We start from the raw sequence: 17,076 nt of genomic DNA, 5'->3' as shown, positions 1-17,076 counted from the left end.
GTTCAACAGCCGATTAAAGACAATCACCTAGTCCCTGTGAAATCCATCCCCCTTGAGCCAGGCACCTGCAAGAGGTTAAGAAGCTGCCGGGGGGAACTGGTTATTTAGTTATAAAAGGACATACCGCCAGGCGGGTCACTGGGGTCTGACAGGCCCTGGCCCTGACAGGTAGTTCCCACCGGTTTTTAAAACCAAAGCGCAGAAAACTTACCACAAGCAGCAGCAGCACACAGTTATCTTTATTGCCTGTGTAACACCTGCAGGAAGTGACAAGCAGAGCACAGTACAAATCCATGCACGACAGACACACAAATGTCTCTTAGAAATCTCTCAGAAGAAAAGGAGAACAGCTTGAAAGTCAATACCTCTATAACCTCATGAGCTAGGTCTCTGATTTACAAATTCACCTTTTTTTTTTTAAAGCTGGTATTTTAAAATGGTATAGAAATGCTTCTTTACTTGAATACTAAGTGAATTAACTTATTTCACAATAAAAATATACTTTAGTTCTATTAAATTTTCTTCTGAAAATAAATGTTTCTATTTTTCTGCTATGACAATAAATTACAATGTATCACAAATGTAGGCTTTAAGCAGATTTATAAATAAGCAGGAATTAAGTGTTCCACCTATAGTTTAACTGAATTCAAGGCATTTAGTAAGAGATAAGCTGAAGGTGCATTTATAATCCAAACTCAATTTCGTCAAGGTAAATACGTATAAGTGAAGTAGATGTAATGGGATTTAATGCTGTGGTACTTGTATATAGGATAAGTATTCATGAATGATCTGTTCCTCTTCCTCCAGCGTTAAATCCAGATAATCCTCTTCATGTTCAGGAATATCCTCTAGGATTTCATTGACTGCATCAGTCTCCATGTCTTCATCTGTTGGTGAACTAGAAGAACCTTGCAATAAAAAGAAGTAGCAGTGAATTAAGTTCTGGAAGAAGTTGGTGCTTTCCTTATTTTACCAGCATGACTGCTCTGCAAGTCTCATACTCTAAAACAACCTCTTAAAATGGCTCTGCAAAAGGTACTGCAGGATGGCCATTTTCTCCTCTTCAGTTGTGCAACAGGGACCACTACAGCTCTGACAAACAACAGAAGAGAGTGAAAGTACATGGAAGTCTCTTCTTTGCTCAAGGGCAAGTCTCCATTACGGTTCTATCACACAAGTGACACGAGGAAGGAGTATGTGGTCAAATCACCTGACCATACAGCACAGATCTGGAATAAACTCCCCACCAGTCAGAACCCAGATACTAGCAAGCCAAAATCTCATCGCTGTCAGTGGCAGGTCCAGGCAACATGCTCCAGCAACTTCGTACTTGCTCTCCTGCAGAGTACTGGCAGGGAGAGGCCAGCTGGTTTTTAAAGAGAACTGGTGTGAGCAAGTACAGTTAGATGGGAGAAGCTAGAACACTTGTGGGCTAGAGGGGGCCACGCGTTCCTCGCTGGGGAAGGGGAGATGCAGGCATCCAACGCCTCCAGTCTTGACTGCCAAAGCCACAGCCCGCTCAGGGGCCATTTCCTTAGCCCTTCCCGGAACACCGCTGAAGTTACCCTCGCTTCTGGGCTGCATCTGTCGGGCACGCTGCTTATGGCCGGTACATCCCCCTTACGGTCCCATATATGGCTGTCACCGCCTGCTGGGGCGACAGCTTACCCGAGGTAACCACGCCTTGCCTGTAACTATGTTACTAATATAAACAGCGAGGGGCATTACTGGGGGCCCTCTACCAGTATGTAAGCAGAAGTCGCTTAATCATTTCCTACAAAAGCCAGAACAGCCCTCCCCCTTCCCTCTCCTCTGCCTGCTGTATGCAGCGTTCTTACCTGCAGACTCTGTAGGCGAGTCTTTTGATGACGCTGATTCTTCTGATGGACTGGACCCTTCTGGAGACAGCTGCAGCGAAGCAGGAAGAACTCCCCCATAATGAGCAAGGGTTTGGGAAGCTAAGTGGATGTTGCCTTTGAAGACCTTTAAAGCTTGCTCTGCTGACTCACGGCTGAAACCCATATACATCAGCTGCAGGAGTGGAAAAGAAAATAAAGATAAACCTGGAGAAATCCAAGCTCACCCAGCATCAGGTCTGACAGGAATCTGACTCTGCATCTGCAGTCATTCCTCTTGCAGAGGAAAGCACTGCATGCCAGGAATTCCAGGACACTGACTCTGGTTTACTGGAACAGTTAACAACAGGGCAGTGACCTATTAAAGGAATGGGGACGTTGAACATAATCAAGAGCCTCTTGTTTGATATCAGACCAATGCTTTTTCTGTTTTTTCAAAAGGAAACTTCAAAGCACTCCAGCATATCAGGAGGGTGCATGTGCTACTTTTTCTAGGCAATATAGTTTTCTTGCCTATATGACATTATTACATAGCCACACTAACTACTGAGGAGCTTTCCAGACAGCCTGTGATGAGAAAGACACAGTCCAACTCGCTCCTTTGTGCGCTGCAGTGTTTAGACACTTGAATAAATTTCTCATTTGCTGTCTTTTTTTGGATAGAGCGTTACACTGTGCATACTTCCCTCTGCATCCGTGCATGACAGGTTGGTGTAATGGGCAGGATGTACACACAAATTACATTTTAGCCTGAGCGTGACTTCACCGTGGAGAGCAGATGCCAGGCAGTGGAAGTGCGACAGCTTGAGTGACATGGGTCAAAGACTATTTGTACAGCTCTGCTTAACGAAGATCTGGTGTGTTTGAAGACGTAATTCAGAAATAAGACAATCAACTCCTAAGAAAGCAAATGGTCTAGCTTACCTGATCAATACTTTCCTGGGAAACCTGAAACCGGTCCGTGGCCACAGGATTGTCATCATCATCATCTTCCAACAGTAACTCAGGATTGTCCAGAATAAACTAAAATAAAACAGAGGGGGATCAGAACAGACCAACAAAAACTTAACAGTCCTCAGCATGGGTACGTATTTAGCCCAAGAGCTGATACAAGCAAACCTCAGCCAACTCAAGTGATACCTGATTCATCAGATCAGGAAGTGGAAGCTCAGTTGTTACGGCTCAGAAAAGGTAGCTATGAACTAACAAATACTGACTACAGAAAATAAGAATCTGCTAAACAATAAATAAAAAAGCAAACAAGATTTTTGTACAAAAGCACTATTCCTGAAAATAACTTACCTTAAAGGCTTGGTCCAGGTTTCCTTGCGTATTATGAAGAGCTACTTGAGCAGCTCTCTCTGAATAGCCCATACTTTTCAAGGTATTTATGTCTTCCAGTCGCTGCCGCCTTTTAGCTCTCTCCTCCCTCCTTATCTGTGCCTTTTCCTGCAAGAACACAGCCATTACAAAGCTCCCTGTGCATGGGAACGCTTCAGCCTTTCCCTGTGCATATAGGATTTCTTGGATTTATTTCTTAGAGTTGAGTTTGAATCTCTTGAGGAAAAGGGATTTTGTCTTTTTTTAAATACAGACTGTGCTGCCAGACACTCGTTACTAAATAAAGTTGCATTTCCATGAGCTAGCACTGCTGCCATACTTCCGCTCTGCAGATTGGATCTTATGCTATCACAGCTATTATGGGCCCTGTGTGGTAAGTGACAAACTTGTTTGGCAGATGGGCTGTAGACAAGACTTGCCAAGGACATACAGTCAGAACTGGGCATGTAGCCAAGGAGTTCTGTTCAGGCCTTCTCTCAGCCATTTGACTTTTCCATCCACATTTCACTGTCTGAAGTCTAGATGTGCCACCTCAGCTTACCAAACACCACTTCAGGTACTTCAGATGTGGAAAACATTGTCTTCATTTCACTTTAGCACAAAAAAAATTCTCCTCCCCACCCCGAATCTTCCGAGCCAAGAGCCATAATACAGTGTAACTTGATGGTTACCCTCAGAGCACTTCATTGTGCAGCTGCTTGTCTTTCAGACCAGCCAAGCCCAGGAGTGACAGGCTTGATCATGGTGTTTTTATTCCCATACAGAGCAGTGCTGAGTAGTAAACACCAATGCAAAGTCTTCCTATGTGCCTCTGTGGTACAACCACAGGTCTTTGGCACTCTCATCCCATCTGTTTTGGGACAGAGCTTCCCTCGTCGCGTGAACTTTTGGTTTCAAACTTGTGGCAACAGATGTCAAACTGTCAGTTACACTAACTGTGCCAAAGTAAGATAATCAAAGTTCTTAATTTAGTACCATGTTGCTCCAGTCACACAAAACATGACCTTATGGACACTCCAACTAATACGATCCTTGATTTAATACTTTCACTGCACCATACCTCTCTCCTGTTGGTGATAAGGTTGGCAGCATGCTCCACGTTCCCATGGCACGCTCGCAGGGCAAGGCGAGCTTCCTGTTCGGAGAATCCCAGCAGTGACAGGCGATCAACTTTATCGGGATCTATGGACAGCTCTTCATATAAACAAGATGCCTGTGTACAGAAAGAACAAGATGATACTACTTAAACTGTTTCTAAGATACAAACAAACCAACCTATCTCCCCATTTTTCTAGAGTAAGCAGAGAACAGGTACAAGACAGAGCCCAAACACAGGAGCCAGTGTGAACAACTCAGAAATTTTACCTAATGGTGTCTTACCTTCTGAATATATTCAGCAGCCTCCTTTTCTCTGCCGCTGTGATAGTGTCCTATCCCTTGAAGGAGGTAAAGCCGTAGAAATAAAACCTTCTCACGACCATAGCTTCCCTAAAGAATTGTTTAAACAAGAGGGGGGAGCACAGGGGGAGAAGCATATAGCAGAATATAAATTCATTATCAATATTACACATTTAACGAAGACATAATCGGCAATATGTGACACAGTGTGCAGACAAAGTATCACATCTAAACCACTGATGATGTCTCTGCATATAAATGTGCATGTTTGCCATGACCTTTTTGTCAGGTCCAATGCTTTCACTGTGCTGACAGTTACGCAACTAGATGACAGGCTAAGGAGACATAAGAAAACTTGAAACTTCCGAAAGTCAATCTTGTAATAACTGAATACACATAGGATAAAAATCCTAATTAAATCAAAACCAGCATACCTTGATATCAATAAGTCTTTCATGGTTTTCCCCATAGCACCTCTGGAAGCATCTGTGTGCTGTGGACAGCTTTTTCTCTGCATCATCCAGGCAGTCCAGCTGCTCCAGGCGGAAGTAACACCACACTATATCCAGCTGCAGTACAGCATAATTATCAACAGTATTCAGCAGTTCCGTGCTACACTCACTGGAAAATAAAACAATTACTTCGTTTTTTTCTGCGAGGGGGTTGTTTATTCCCCTGGCTTTTTAACCCCAATGAAACAACATGCTAGAAGTGTGCACAATCACATTTGAGAAAGCACACACTTCATAGCCGTGATAGCAAACTGATGTCAGCGGAACTTTCATAAAGCACTGACCTCCCATCACATTCACCAATACGCAGGATGCTAACGCTAACGTTCCATCTCAAAGAATTACAGCAACAAACTGAGTTGTGATGACTACTTAAGGCAGCATCTCTTTAAAAGTAGAATGGAATTAAACCTTGTGCAATCTTTGGGAGGGCAGAGAAACTGTCTTCCTTAGTGCATGTGAACATACCGAGTTCTGTGCCAGTCTCCTTGCACATACACACACATAAGCAGCACACTGGGGACAATATTACTTCTGGGGATCTCAAAAAAAGCTATTCAGGGCTCTGACTGCTAACAGGAAACTAGTTTACTTGCAGAAACCCTGGTATGGTTACTGACCTCAGCTATCTGCTCCACCTTTTACAAGAAATTATTAGCCCACAGGAGCAATTGTGAACGCATAACCATAACAGTCTCTCAAGCTAGTGCAATTTATAGCCTAGTATGTGAATACTGACAGTTTCTGTTTACATTGATATGAAAGATTAAGTTGCCCAGTGGCAGTATCTGTTTCAGGTGTTCCACACAAAGCCACCTGCCACTGCACATCAGAGCCTTTGTATACTGTTTCCCATCTGCAAAGGGGTGTGAAGCAACCCTGGGCAACAGGCACAGGTAGAGCTGATGCTGTTCCTGAATTTGGCTGACAGTAAAGGCAACAGAGACACAAGGACTCAAAAGCTTCTTACCAGAAGTGTTTATCAGCATCCAACAAATACGGCAGGGCTATTTCATATTCTTTCTTCTTCATTAATGCTCTGCCCTTCTCATGATAACCCATTGCCAGCACAAGGGCCTAGAAAAACAGATTGAGATTTTTTTTGTCTCCTCCCCAAATCACTTATATAACTAAACAGAAGCATCTAGGTAATCCATTACAGCCTTTGTTCTTCCTAGAAAAATACCATTGCATCAGTTCTGTAAGAGCAGTACTACTTCACATCGCTTCATGCTTTTCTCCCATCTGCTAATGTTAGATATTGTCTAATTAAAAGCAATGAATGTTATCAACACATGAAACATCGCACCAAATTTTTTTTTTAAGAATGCAATCCCAGACAGATTTTCAATGATAAGCGATAAAAAGCTAAGCATTTTCTGGGTACTACACTTCCTAACAGCATCAAATCTGTTTTGCTTTGCTATTACAACTACCTTGTAAAACCTAACAATTCACTGCCTGCAAAACCTCAGAACTGAAAATTAAATTTTGAATGTGGCCGGAAAACACTCAAGTTCCTGCAGTATGACAAATAAAAATGTAAATAATATTTCTGGGTAGAAACAACCTGCAATATTTCCTCTTACCCATGTTCAATACTGATGAAGTCTTGTGCACTTGAACATTTGATGCTTTAACTCTTTAGGTGAATTGCTACTTTCAGCACTTCATCAGAACAGCATACATTGTGAGACTGGACAGTTGTTATTCCAATCATCCAGAAGCTCCAGATGATGCAGAAAAAAACAGTATGCCTCAGAGGAGGCTAGAGCAGCAGTTAACACATGTTGTGGTCTGCTCATTTCCTCCCGGTATATTTTTTTAATTACTGGGTAATTTCAAGTATTTGTAAAGATTTTTATCTTTAGAAAAACCAGCAATCTTAAAAGATGGCATCTACCACTATTCTTCCACTGCAGTGGCCAACATCAGGTACGTCATTTCTACTATCATTCAATGCTTGCACCCAGTCAAAGCTATTTTCAGTTGAGAATGTGCAACTTTCTTGAATAGTGAACAAACCAGGGTCACAGTGCAAAAGATCTCAAAACTATTTTAAAAGAGTCTGACAGAGACTCGTCAAGTTTCCAACTGAAACTAAGGCCTAACAAGTTATTTTCTGGGTGCCCTAGTGTGACATGAATTTAAGATAGGTGCTAGGATGTAACGAAATTAAAGCCCATCTTAAACCACAAAAATAAGATATGGACCTCACAGGGCTCTGTTCAAGATTAGACCTGCAATTATATCAGCAATCAGAGGTCTGTCTCCAGATGACTGAAGTTTTCCCTATTTTAGAGTTCTACTTCAATTTTATTTCAAAATTATTTCTATTAAGCAAACACCTAGTGGACCCAGGTTACATCCCAAAAAAGTCTGACTGTAATTCAATCCCGTATTTGAAGCGCTTCACAAATCAGGCTTTAAAAAGTCATCTTAATAGCTTTGTAAGATACTTTTACCTACTTTTTTAGCCTGAGGGGGAATCTCGATTGACCTTCCAGTTTGATTAGCTATATCTAGGTATGGAACAGAATCTGCATCCAAGTATTCCTCTGAAATATAAGAAAAAGCAATTTAAATTTTTAAGTACCACCTTCAACAGAGTAACTCTGCTGTCATAAGAGCATGTCACTAAGTACATTGTTAAACAAAAAAGCAAACAAACAACAACAAAAAACCCCAGAATTACATATAAAGGCTGCATGAGTGGGTTTTTTTGACATACCAACTAACAATGGCCCTGATCAAACAAGCATGAAGAACGTTTTAAGAAAGGTCGCTACAAAAAAAACCCTTGTACGTCCAGAATTTTAGACAGAACATCAAAAGCTACACGAATCAAAGAATTTTTTGCAGAAGACAAAATACCTACATGTTACATGGTACAACACTTGAAATTATTTATCAAATAAAGGATAGAATATAAAAAACCACAACTGAGCACAGCTGATAACTTGGAAAAAATATAAAAATACATCTCTGTGTTTTTCTTCTGCCACTTCTTTAATGCTTACACCCAAACTATCAATTTTGTTTTCACTTCCGTCTGATTTACAATGAAAGGATGCTTTTCTTGTAAACAAAAGGCAGTTAAGCAGGAATTTGCTGGGATTAAAAGCTTCTGCCCTGCAATTTTTCTCAGATGAAACAAAAGGTTGTTAAATCTTTCCTACGCTTCACAAAGACCCTTCAGCCTGTAAGCCCAGTATGGGTTCTACTGGGTATGCTGGCTCTGTGCTGTAACTGACTGTTGGTAAATATCTTAAAGAGGTCCTATACAGGATTCAAGGGCTGGAAATCACCCCTTAAGTCCATGAAAGGAATCACTTCTTTCATTTGTTCAAAAAACTGATATTCCATTAAGAAACAGGCTGTCACTGACTGTTAAAAGAAGCTTTGTTCAGGTATTTTTTCATTTGGCAGGAATCTGTTACATACTCAGTTTCAGTTTCTTGTTTGTGGATTTTTGAAACAGAATAGTGAAGGGATTTAAACTCACCACCTAGCAATGCAATTGACAAACACAACCTCATTTTGAAAATTATTACTGTTAAATTGACTATATCCCTTTAACTTAATCCACAGTTGCCAGCAATCAACATCAAATACAATGAAAACAGAACAGCCACGTTACAGATCAGAATGACGAGTGAGCTGTTCTGCACAATGAAACCATGGTTACGCACAGCAATATCTGAGGTAAACTACAAAAAAAGTGTTTAATTACTTATAAAACATTATTCCACTGTGCTTATGTCTACAATGAATTTAAAGCCTGTTCTCAAGAGTCATCAGTCCCTTAACTGTAAAGTGCTAATTAAATAATGATTAATTCGTATTATATCCTTCTCAAAAGTGCCAAATGTTTTCTAGCACTCCAGTTGTGTAAGAAGGGTTACAGTAGGAAAGGCAGTTCTAGAAAACTGGATTTTAAGTTGACAAGTAGGCAGAAACCTACAAAAGTATAAGCTGAAATCCAGCCATAGTACCAGCACTCTTCTTACATTGAAAGTCCGCTGACAAGATAATTTTTGATGCACAAGCATTAATGAAAACCCATCTCCCGCTACCCCCCAAACCCCTGCCAACAATCCCCCTTTACCTCTTTCTGCTAGAATTTCCAAACCCTTTTTAGTTCTTTGCATCTTTTCATTTATTTCCTTTTCTTTCTTGCATTGAAGTTCTTCTTCCTGAACTCTTCTTTTTGTTTCCTCATCACTCTGTTCCAGCTGAAGTACCATCACTTTTGCATTGTGTGTCACACCCTGGTCTTCAAGGGTTTTGCCTGCAGAATAGAGCACGATGAATACAATCCAAATTTTCTACTTGTGAAAAAGAGACCATTTTATATTGTACTGCCATTGTGGGGGGAACCAGCACCCACAAACAAAACAACCTGAACAGCCTTGTACTGTATGGAAGAACTACAGTTCTCAAGACTCACTCAGTCAAGACCCCTGCCAATTACTGACATGTTCAGCAGAAACTCAGAAATTAGCATCAGACTTACATCTTAAAAAGTGCTTTTGAAATGACTGGTAGTTTTCTTTGCTTACTTTTTTCAAAACATTCAAAAAACAGGATTGTTTCCATTTCAGTTAATTGACCTTCAGGCACACACTGGAATAACAGTCCAGGATCACACACCACAATAGTAACAGGACAGAGGAACTGGGATTTGAATTTCAGTTCCTATTGTCAATTCCATGGCTCTATTTCTTACACATTCTAAGGGAAATAAGTATGTCAGATGCTCAGGCCATTAACAAAGAGAAAGCTGTTGCCATCACCTCCCACATGTCTGACAAGTTGAATGTGTATAAAGCGTTACAAAAAGTTTTTTAATGTGCTTAAATCATAATTGTACAATATGTTTTTTGAGGGTTTCTCTTAAATATGCATTTTCAGCATTTTAAATCTCGAACAATGGATTCTCAACATTTATTACATGATTCCTATAATTGCTCTAATTCTACCTAAGAATTTTGATTATAATTTGCTACAGTTCCTGTAGAGCAGAACCTAGCAGAATATAATCACTATTCCTTAGGGATTTCTGAAATTAACAGAGTTGCAAGTAATTTTTCTTTTGAGAATCAGTAAACTAGAAAATTACCATAAAAGTATACTCAACTAGAGATACATACCCAGGTCAAGCTGCTTCTTATTTATGATTATTTTGATAACATTTTCTTTTAATGCATGTTCCTGTGCTATCCTGTGAAATAAATTATTTCATCCATGAATATAAACGTGCGAGGCTATACAATATTTCTGTTAGAACAGCGATAAAATTTAAGAATTATTATGTTCATAACTAGCTTAAAACTTCTGCCATAAAAGGCTGCTAGAAGTAAGATATCATCAGAAAGTTTTGTATACCATATAGGGAGAATTTTGGATACAGAGGGGGAAAAAACAGAACAGAAAATAATCTGATTTTATTAGGCTTGAAAAGACAAGAGGAAGAGAAGATAATGTTCACTGTTCAGAAGACCTGCCTAGTTACAGACTGGGAACACTGATCACTACTTGCTGGGGATTTACAGAGAACTGTCTTCATCCACAGTTGCAACTTTCCTGTTTTCTGTCTGGTAAGCCACAGCTTCTGACATGAAGAACTGTCCTAGAGGGACAGTATGGGACATCCTATTCAGACATACATGCCAAGAAAAAGCTTAAAGCAAACAGTGCTCTGTCTTTTTTTTTTTTTTTTTTTTTGTACTGTATGGCAGCATGCTATCTTATTACAGAAGCACCAAGGGTAATTACACTTACTGTGATCTGAGCTCCTTGCCTGTGATGAACAGGTTAGTTTCCAGTGGGATTTTTCTGCTCTGTAGTAATTATAATGGGTGGCAGAAAGGAGGAGGGGAGGAAAAAAGCATATCAGATACTCTGGACATTTTCTTAATTAATTGTTTTACAACAACTACATTTTCTTTTTCAAATAATAATCAAGTTAACAGAGTTATGGTTGGGCATACATATTAGTAATTTCCAGATAGGGAGTCTTGCACTTGCTATATTGTGCTAAAAATAGACATTATAACAGCAGAAGATCCAGAATTAGGTAAATCTAAATTCAGAACCAAACAATTTCAACTGACTAATTTAATTATGCACTTCCAGTCTTAACTCTGCTTTGTAATCATGGCACTCACCTGTGACTGGCTAAATTATGATTAACTCCTATTAGTGTCTCTGGTCTCAAATTAGATAATTAATTAAAAATTCCAGTTTAATTCCCCTATGCCCAGTAGCATTATAAATAAGAATTATGAAACTATTTGTTTTAACTGCATGGCAATCACTTAACACCCTCTACCCTTTAGCCCATCACTTGCCCTGGTAATTACTTTTTACTACAGGAGAGAGAACAATTATGATTGTGTTGTGTTTTTGCAAGTATTCACTTAAAAAAAAAATCCTTCTGAAGCATAGGTTACCATCAAAAATCTTCAGAAAAAGACACCAAACCACTGCCCTTTTCCAAAGTGAACATTTACTTCTGTTGCTGATGACTATGGCTTCTAAGTGCCCCTAAATAAAGTTCTTTCACTGTTCTCAGAGTGGATAAAGACATACAGCACCAGGGAAGATGCTGCTCCTGTACAAGACCAAAACTGGGAAGTGACTGGAGACAGTTGTGTTTGCTAGAGGCTGCTTTTAAGGGGAAAATATTCCCAGTTAAGAGCCTTTGTGTTAGTAAGAACCTAATCAAGGTCTTGCTTTCTGTCCTGTAACCAACCTGCACAGCACACTTCACATCTGTATTGCTGAATCCTCTCAACTTGCAAGGCAGAGCAGCTGTATCTGAAGTGCCATTTGGGACGGGTCCCTGGCCCATGTCAGCCCTCACACTGTGCCTGGGCATTGCCTGGCAAGATACTGGCTGGCCCAGGCTAAAATGCGTCACAGCTGATGCTAACAGCTTGACAGTATGGATGTCCATCAGTGGCTAGCCTGTCCCCAACCTGTGTTTAGATGTCTAGGGTAGATGGAGCCAGAGAATTTGGTATGGTGACCAGTCTGACACTGGTTTAGCTAGGTTCACGTCACTATTCTAGCATACTTTTTGCTTGGAAATAGAGGTTGAAGCATGGCTTTAAAAGGGTAAGACTTAATTCAATTCCATCTTTGTGAAGCTTTTAGGAGCTTAACTTGGAAGACCATAGATGAGTACCATCACAATAGAAAATACTGCTTCTCATTTCCAAGTTCAAACACTGAACGTACCTATTATAAAGTAAGCTTTATTTTAAGTTAGCTGCCTGGGCTGGAATAGTTACAAGAGGATAATGTCATCACTGTAAGAACATTGCCACATGCCATGGTTAAAAGCTAAAGGAGTTCCTTTTCAATGTCATCAGCCATACATGGCCTAAGATGACACATATCTCTCATATGATACACCCAAAAAAGCTGAAGAAGTGAAAATATTTGCATTAAATACATACCTAGAACCCAGCAGGCCAAAGTCAAGTTACTTATCTTGACTCTTCTGCAGTGTCACTTACCTTTTTACGAGGCAGATATATATCAAGTCTCGCAATCCCAGTCACTTTAAAATTTTCATTTCCTGTTCCACGCTCAATTGCTTTACACCGTATTTCTTCAAGCATATTCTCTGTATCATTCTCATTGATATTCAGCTTGGATGAGTATTTTTGTACAAGCTCCTACGAAAACAGCAAGAAAAACTGGAAAAATGCACAAGCAGTATGACATGGAAGATGCATGACAAAAACTCAAGAGAATATTTACCTTCATCTCTTTACCAGCTTCTTTTTTTTCATTTGTATATGGTGGTTTCCATAGCTGAATTTTGTCCTCTCTTAAGCAGCTCGTCAGTTTGGCTATTAAATACTTCTTTTGTGCCATTCTTTTAAAACAGAAGTATAATTGGAAGAGAAAAGGAAGACAATCTTTTAATACAGCTTTCCTGTACTAAGACATTCTACTTCTTTGAAAATTCTAAGTGACATTTCGGAATTCTGAAAAAAAAGCTGAGTATAGAATGCATTCCATTTTAGTGGGGAGGGGAACCTGAATCCAAACTATTACAAAAAAACTGGAAAAAAGGATGAAAAGGGGGTGAAACCTGGATTGGAGTAATGATAACTCAGAAGCCCCCTGCCATTTCAAGACAAACGAAACCTCTTCCTAACCCTTCATAAGATCCAGAATTGCATAAGGTGCCAATTCACCAGAATCTCAAGATTCAATTTTTCTTTCCTGCTCTGGACAGGGCTGCTCAATCTGGCCCCCTCTGCCCCAAAACCTGCCCTTGTTGTAACTCTGCCTTCCTGCTTCTCTCACTTTCCTACTTTAACAGCCTTTCTACACCAGTGGACAGCTGAACATGAATTATTGCTATCTTTGGGGGACAGAAGTGTCGGGAGGAAATATCTCAGAACCACAAGCTCCACCATGACAAGACCATAAGGTAAAGTTCCCAGCCCTCCAGCAAAGCAAGATCAGCTGGAGTGCAAAGAGCAGACAATGATCTACACCTCCCCTCCCCAATCTCAACAATTTTTCAAACAAGTTTAATAGTATCATAAAATTCTGGTTTCACGAAGATGGAATGTCAGGGTGCCACTTTTCATAGTCCAAGAGACACTCTTCCCACTGCAAAGCTAGAACGGGCACACAAGGCACAAGCAACATAAAGTGCAAGAGGCTGAGATCTGAGATGAAATGTGCTATAAGTCTGCACCAGGCAATAAAGTACTCGTTGTCACTTGGGAGAAGATGACAGTGAGACAGGGCAGCTCCCTGGCTCACAGCTGAAGAGTTCAGGCTGAATTCATCACCACAAGTTATTCTCATTCAGCTCAGAAAAAGCAGTAACCTCTGTGAGTGAATCAGCATGTCCCTGAAAAAAACCCCAAGAAACTGGGAGGGCACACAGAGGGCAAGGAAAGGTGGGTGCAGTGATCTCAACAGAAGATACCACAAACAAACAAAAAAATATCTATGTGCATGTTAAAGCATGGGAGATTGCGGCTCTTGGCTCTAGGAGTTATATGGAAGATGTCCTTTGATTTATACTGAAAGGCATTTAAAATGTTGGCATACATGCACTAAGGCTGGCATTGAAATTTGATTAATCAGTTTCACTTTCCTTTCAGAATTGTTTCCTTTTCTCATTCTTGTTTATTAACACATAGCTCTCAAAAGAAAAGGGGACAGAAAAGAAGAATCACACATTTCTATCCACTCTTCCAGTTCCGAAGACTGTTCCTTGGTCAGAAACAGACTATTTGAGAGCAAAAAAATGCAGGCAAACATCCGATGTGGGCAAGTTTACTGGTTAACCTTACCTCAACCCCTGCTTCAGTGAGCTACAAAGAATCTTTGAAAGCTGCAGACAATAGTCTCTTGTAAAGGAGTCAGAAGGATTAACTGAGCAAGAGGATGGTTTAACAATCCTTCCAGTTTGATTGCTATAATTTGCATAGCATCTGTCCAAACCAGGAGACAACCACACATTCTTTTTCTGGCTGGGATGATATTATTGTTGTTATTAGTTTACCATGGAATTTACAAAGCTGAAATCCACAAACATGCTCAGTTTTCAAAAGACTGAGTTCAACTTATTAATGCAGCTTTCCCCCTTTTCCAAAACATGCCAGGCAATTCTCATGAACAAGCTGTAATCATAATTTCCCCACTTTTAGGTTATGCTGAAGAACAATTTTACAGCTGTAATTCTACTTAACATTAACTTAAGAAACAAAAAAGACATCAGTGGCTTTAGGGCACCCAGATAAAGTCTAAAATTACAACCTACACTTAAGACTAGGAATTGTATATATAAGTGGCATTTATAAACTGAACATTCATCTTTTTATCAATACTATTTTATAGTTTTATAAGTCTGTGATTTCTTACTATGCTATTAAACCAGAAAACACCACTGGAGTCTCCAATAAAACTTATTTTTCCCAGCCCCCTATTGAAAATAATTAAAAAAAAAAAATTTACTTTCACAAACACAAAGGCTCTCATTGTATATGTAACACTTCTAGTATTTATGATAAGTTCCTATTTTACCATAAGTAAACTGCACAAGAATCCTTAGCAAAAACATTCATGACAATTTTCCATCAGCCAACACGGCAAGTGCTCCTGCCACGCTTTCACTTTCAGTAAGCGTTTAAAGGGACTTTCTCAAAACTAAGTAAACAATCAGGGGTATTTCCCAAGGGCCATTTTGAATGCAAGATTGAAAATTTGTAACTAAAATATCATCCTCTAAAGCCAGTTCGCCTTACATGTGACACAAAAGAAACCGATTACAGAAATAACGTTCACAGGCCCTGTTTTTGTTGGAAGGAACACACGATTCTCAGAAAGGTTTACTAACAGAGCGGTATGCATTCGTTTTTCCAGCCCATAAGGAGGGAAGCCACCTGGCACACCCAGGATACACACACCCCTCCATGGCCAAGGGCCAGGCAGGAGAGCGAAGCAGCAGCATCTGCAAAGCCCCCGCCAGCTCAGCGGGCGCTGGGCCCGGGTGCCCCCAGGCCCCCCAAGCGGACAGCCAGCCTCCCCCCGAGCACGCTGGCGCCAAGTCACCGTGTCACCAGGGGATTTTAGGCACGGCCACAGGGCCGCCGCCAAAGCAGGCGGCCGGGGAGCCGGCAGGGAGCCCCAGCGGTCGCCTCCCGTGGCGGGAGCGTTGCTGAAGTACGAGCCCCCGCTCCCGACGGGCGGCCGGGCCCAGCTGGCAGCGGGAAGGGCCGGGCGGAGGGGCGCTCCCCGGGCTCCAGCCGCCCCGGCCCTCGGGCACCCACCTGCGCCCCGCGGCGGAGGCCAGGCCTCAGGCCCCGGCGCTCTCGGGAGGAGCTCGGAGCCCTCACGCAGCTGCTCCCCCAACCCTGAGCTCGCGGCGCTGGCCCCCTCCCTCAGGCGAGGAGCCGGGAGCAGCTGGGGCGGCACCGCAGGCCCGACCAACGGCCGGGGGAGATGGGGGAGGGAGGGCGGGCGGGGCCTGCACCTGGCCCCGCCCTCAGGCCCCGCCCCCGCGGCGTTGTCACGCGCTTACCTGCGCGCCCGCCGGCCGCCGCTCGCCTTCCGAGGGCGGGGTAGGCGCGAGGGGTGGGGCTTCCGCGTGCGTCACCCCGGCGTGTGCGGGCCCCCTACGGCAGCGCGGAAGGGCCAGGGGAACGGGAGCGAGGCGGGAACTCGTCACGTGGTTGAAGCCACGCTCTAGCCGCCATCTTAGCGTCCTGCCCTCACTCGGAGGAGTGGTGTTTGTTGGTTTAACGTGCCGCAGCGGCAGGGGTTGCTGTCGCTGTACTGCCTAGCCTGGGTTGCTCTTCCTTAAGTGGGGGTGGGGGGGTGTCCCCAAGGCCCTTGGCTACCTGAGGGGCTGTCCCTTCCGGAAGGTGTTGGGGCATGGAGGAGGCTGAGCACACTGCAGCCACCCGTCAGCTGCAGCCTCCCCATTTGTGAGGGAAAAGGCTGAAATTCCTGTCTGTACTAAGAAGGAGTGTTTCTCAAAAGGCCAAGCTGCTTTAGAAGGTGCTAGGAAGGGTTGATATATGATGATTACCACTCCCCCACACCAGCCTTGCTCTTTGAGGGTAGCAGTGTTTAATGAGGTGTGCTTTTTTTGTGGAAGCTTGTATTTCCCCTTCAGTGGTGGTCGGTGGGTTCTTGCCTGGTTATGAGGCTGTTAAAAGCCAACTTGGGTTCAGACACGTGGCTGGAAGAGTAAGTGGTGTGTGTGCTGGTTGACAGCCATCTGAACATGAGCCAGCAGTGTGCCCGGCTGGCCAAAACGCCCAACAGCATCCTGGCCTGTATCGGAAATAGAGTGTCCAGCGTGGAAGTCATCATCCCCCTGTATTTGTTACTGGTGAGGCTGTACCCTGAATCCAGTGTTCCATTTTGGGCCCTTCACTATAAGAAAGACATTGAGGGGCTGGAGCGTGTCCAGAGCCGGG

At 42.3% G+C, this 17,076-nt stretch overlaps 1 protein-coding gene across 2 annotated transcripts; it reads right to left on the bottom strand.

Moving 5' to 3' along the window:
- Nucleotides 1-219: 219 nt before the first annotated feature.
- On the bottom strand, nt 220-16,223 carry NUB1 (negative regulator of ubiquitin like proteins 1). 2 transcript variants are annotated; one of them, XM_037384690.1, is made up of 15 exons: nt 16,173-16,223; nt 12,881-12,998; nt 12,634-12,795; nt 10,892-10,950; nt 10,261-10,331; nt 9,216-9,398; nt 7,577-7,665; nt 6,078-6,184; nt 5,030-5,216; nt 4,578-4,685; nt 4,258-4,410; nt 3,159-3,305; nt 2,781-2,879; nt 1,839-2,031; nt 220-908 (listed from the first exon to the last, which is right to left on the bottom strand). In XM_037384690.1, the coding sequence occupies exons 2-15, from the start codon at nt 12,995-12,997 to the stop codon at nt 745-747; spliced, it is 1,839 nt and encodes a 612-aa protein (XP_037240587.1). In that variant the 5' UTR covers nt 12,998; nt 16,173-16,223; the 3' UTR covers nt 220-744. The 2 variants fall into 2 exon arrangements, with proteins under 2 accessions (XP_037240587.1, XP_037240586.1); XM_037384689.1 differs by lacking the exon at nt 16,173-16,223 and adding an exon at nt 15,922-16,109.
- Nucleotides 16,224-17,076: the final 853 nt, after the last annotated feature.

The sequence above is a fragment of the Falco rusticolus genome, chromosome 4 (assembly GCF_015220075.1).
Source record: "Falco rusticolus isolate bFalRus1 chromosome 4, bFalRus1.pri, whole genome shotgun sequence".
In the NCBI taxonomy this organism is placed as follows: Eukaryota; Metazoa; Chordata; class Aves; order Falconiformes; family Falconidae; genus Falco; species Falco rusticolus.
The sequence above is the reverse complement of the archived record's forward strand: the minus strand, read 5'-3'. Positions and strand labels throughout refer to the sequence as shown.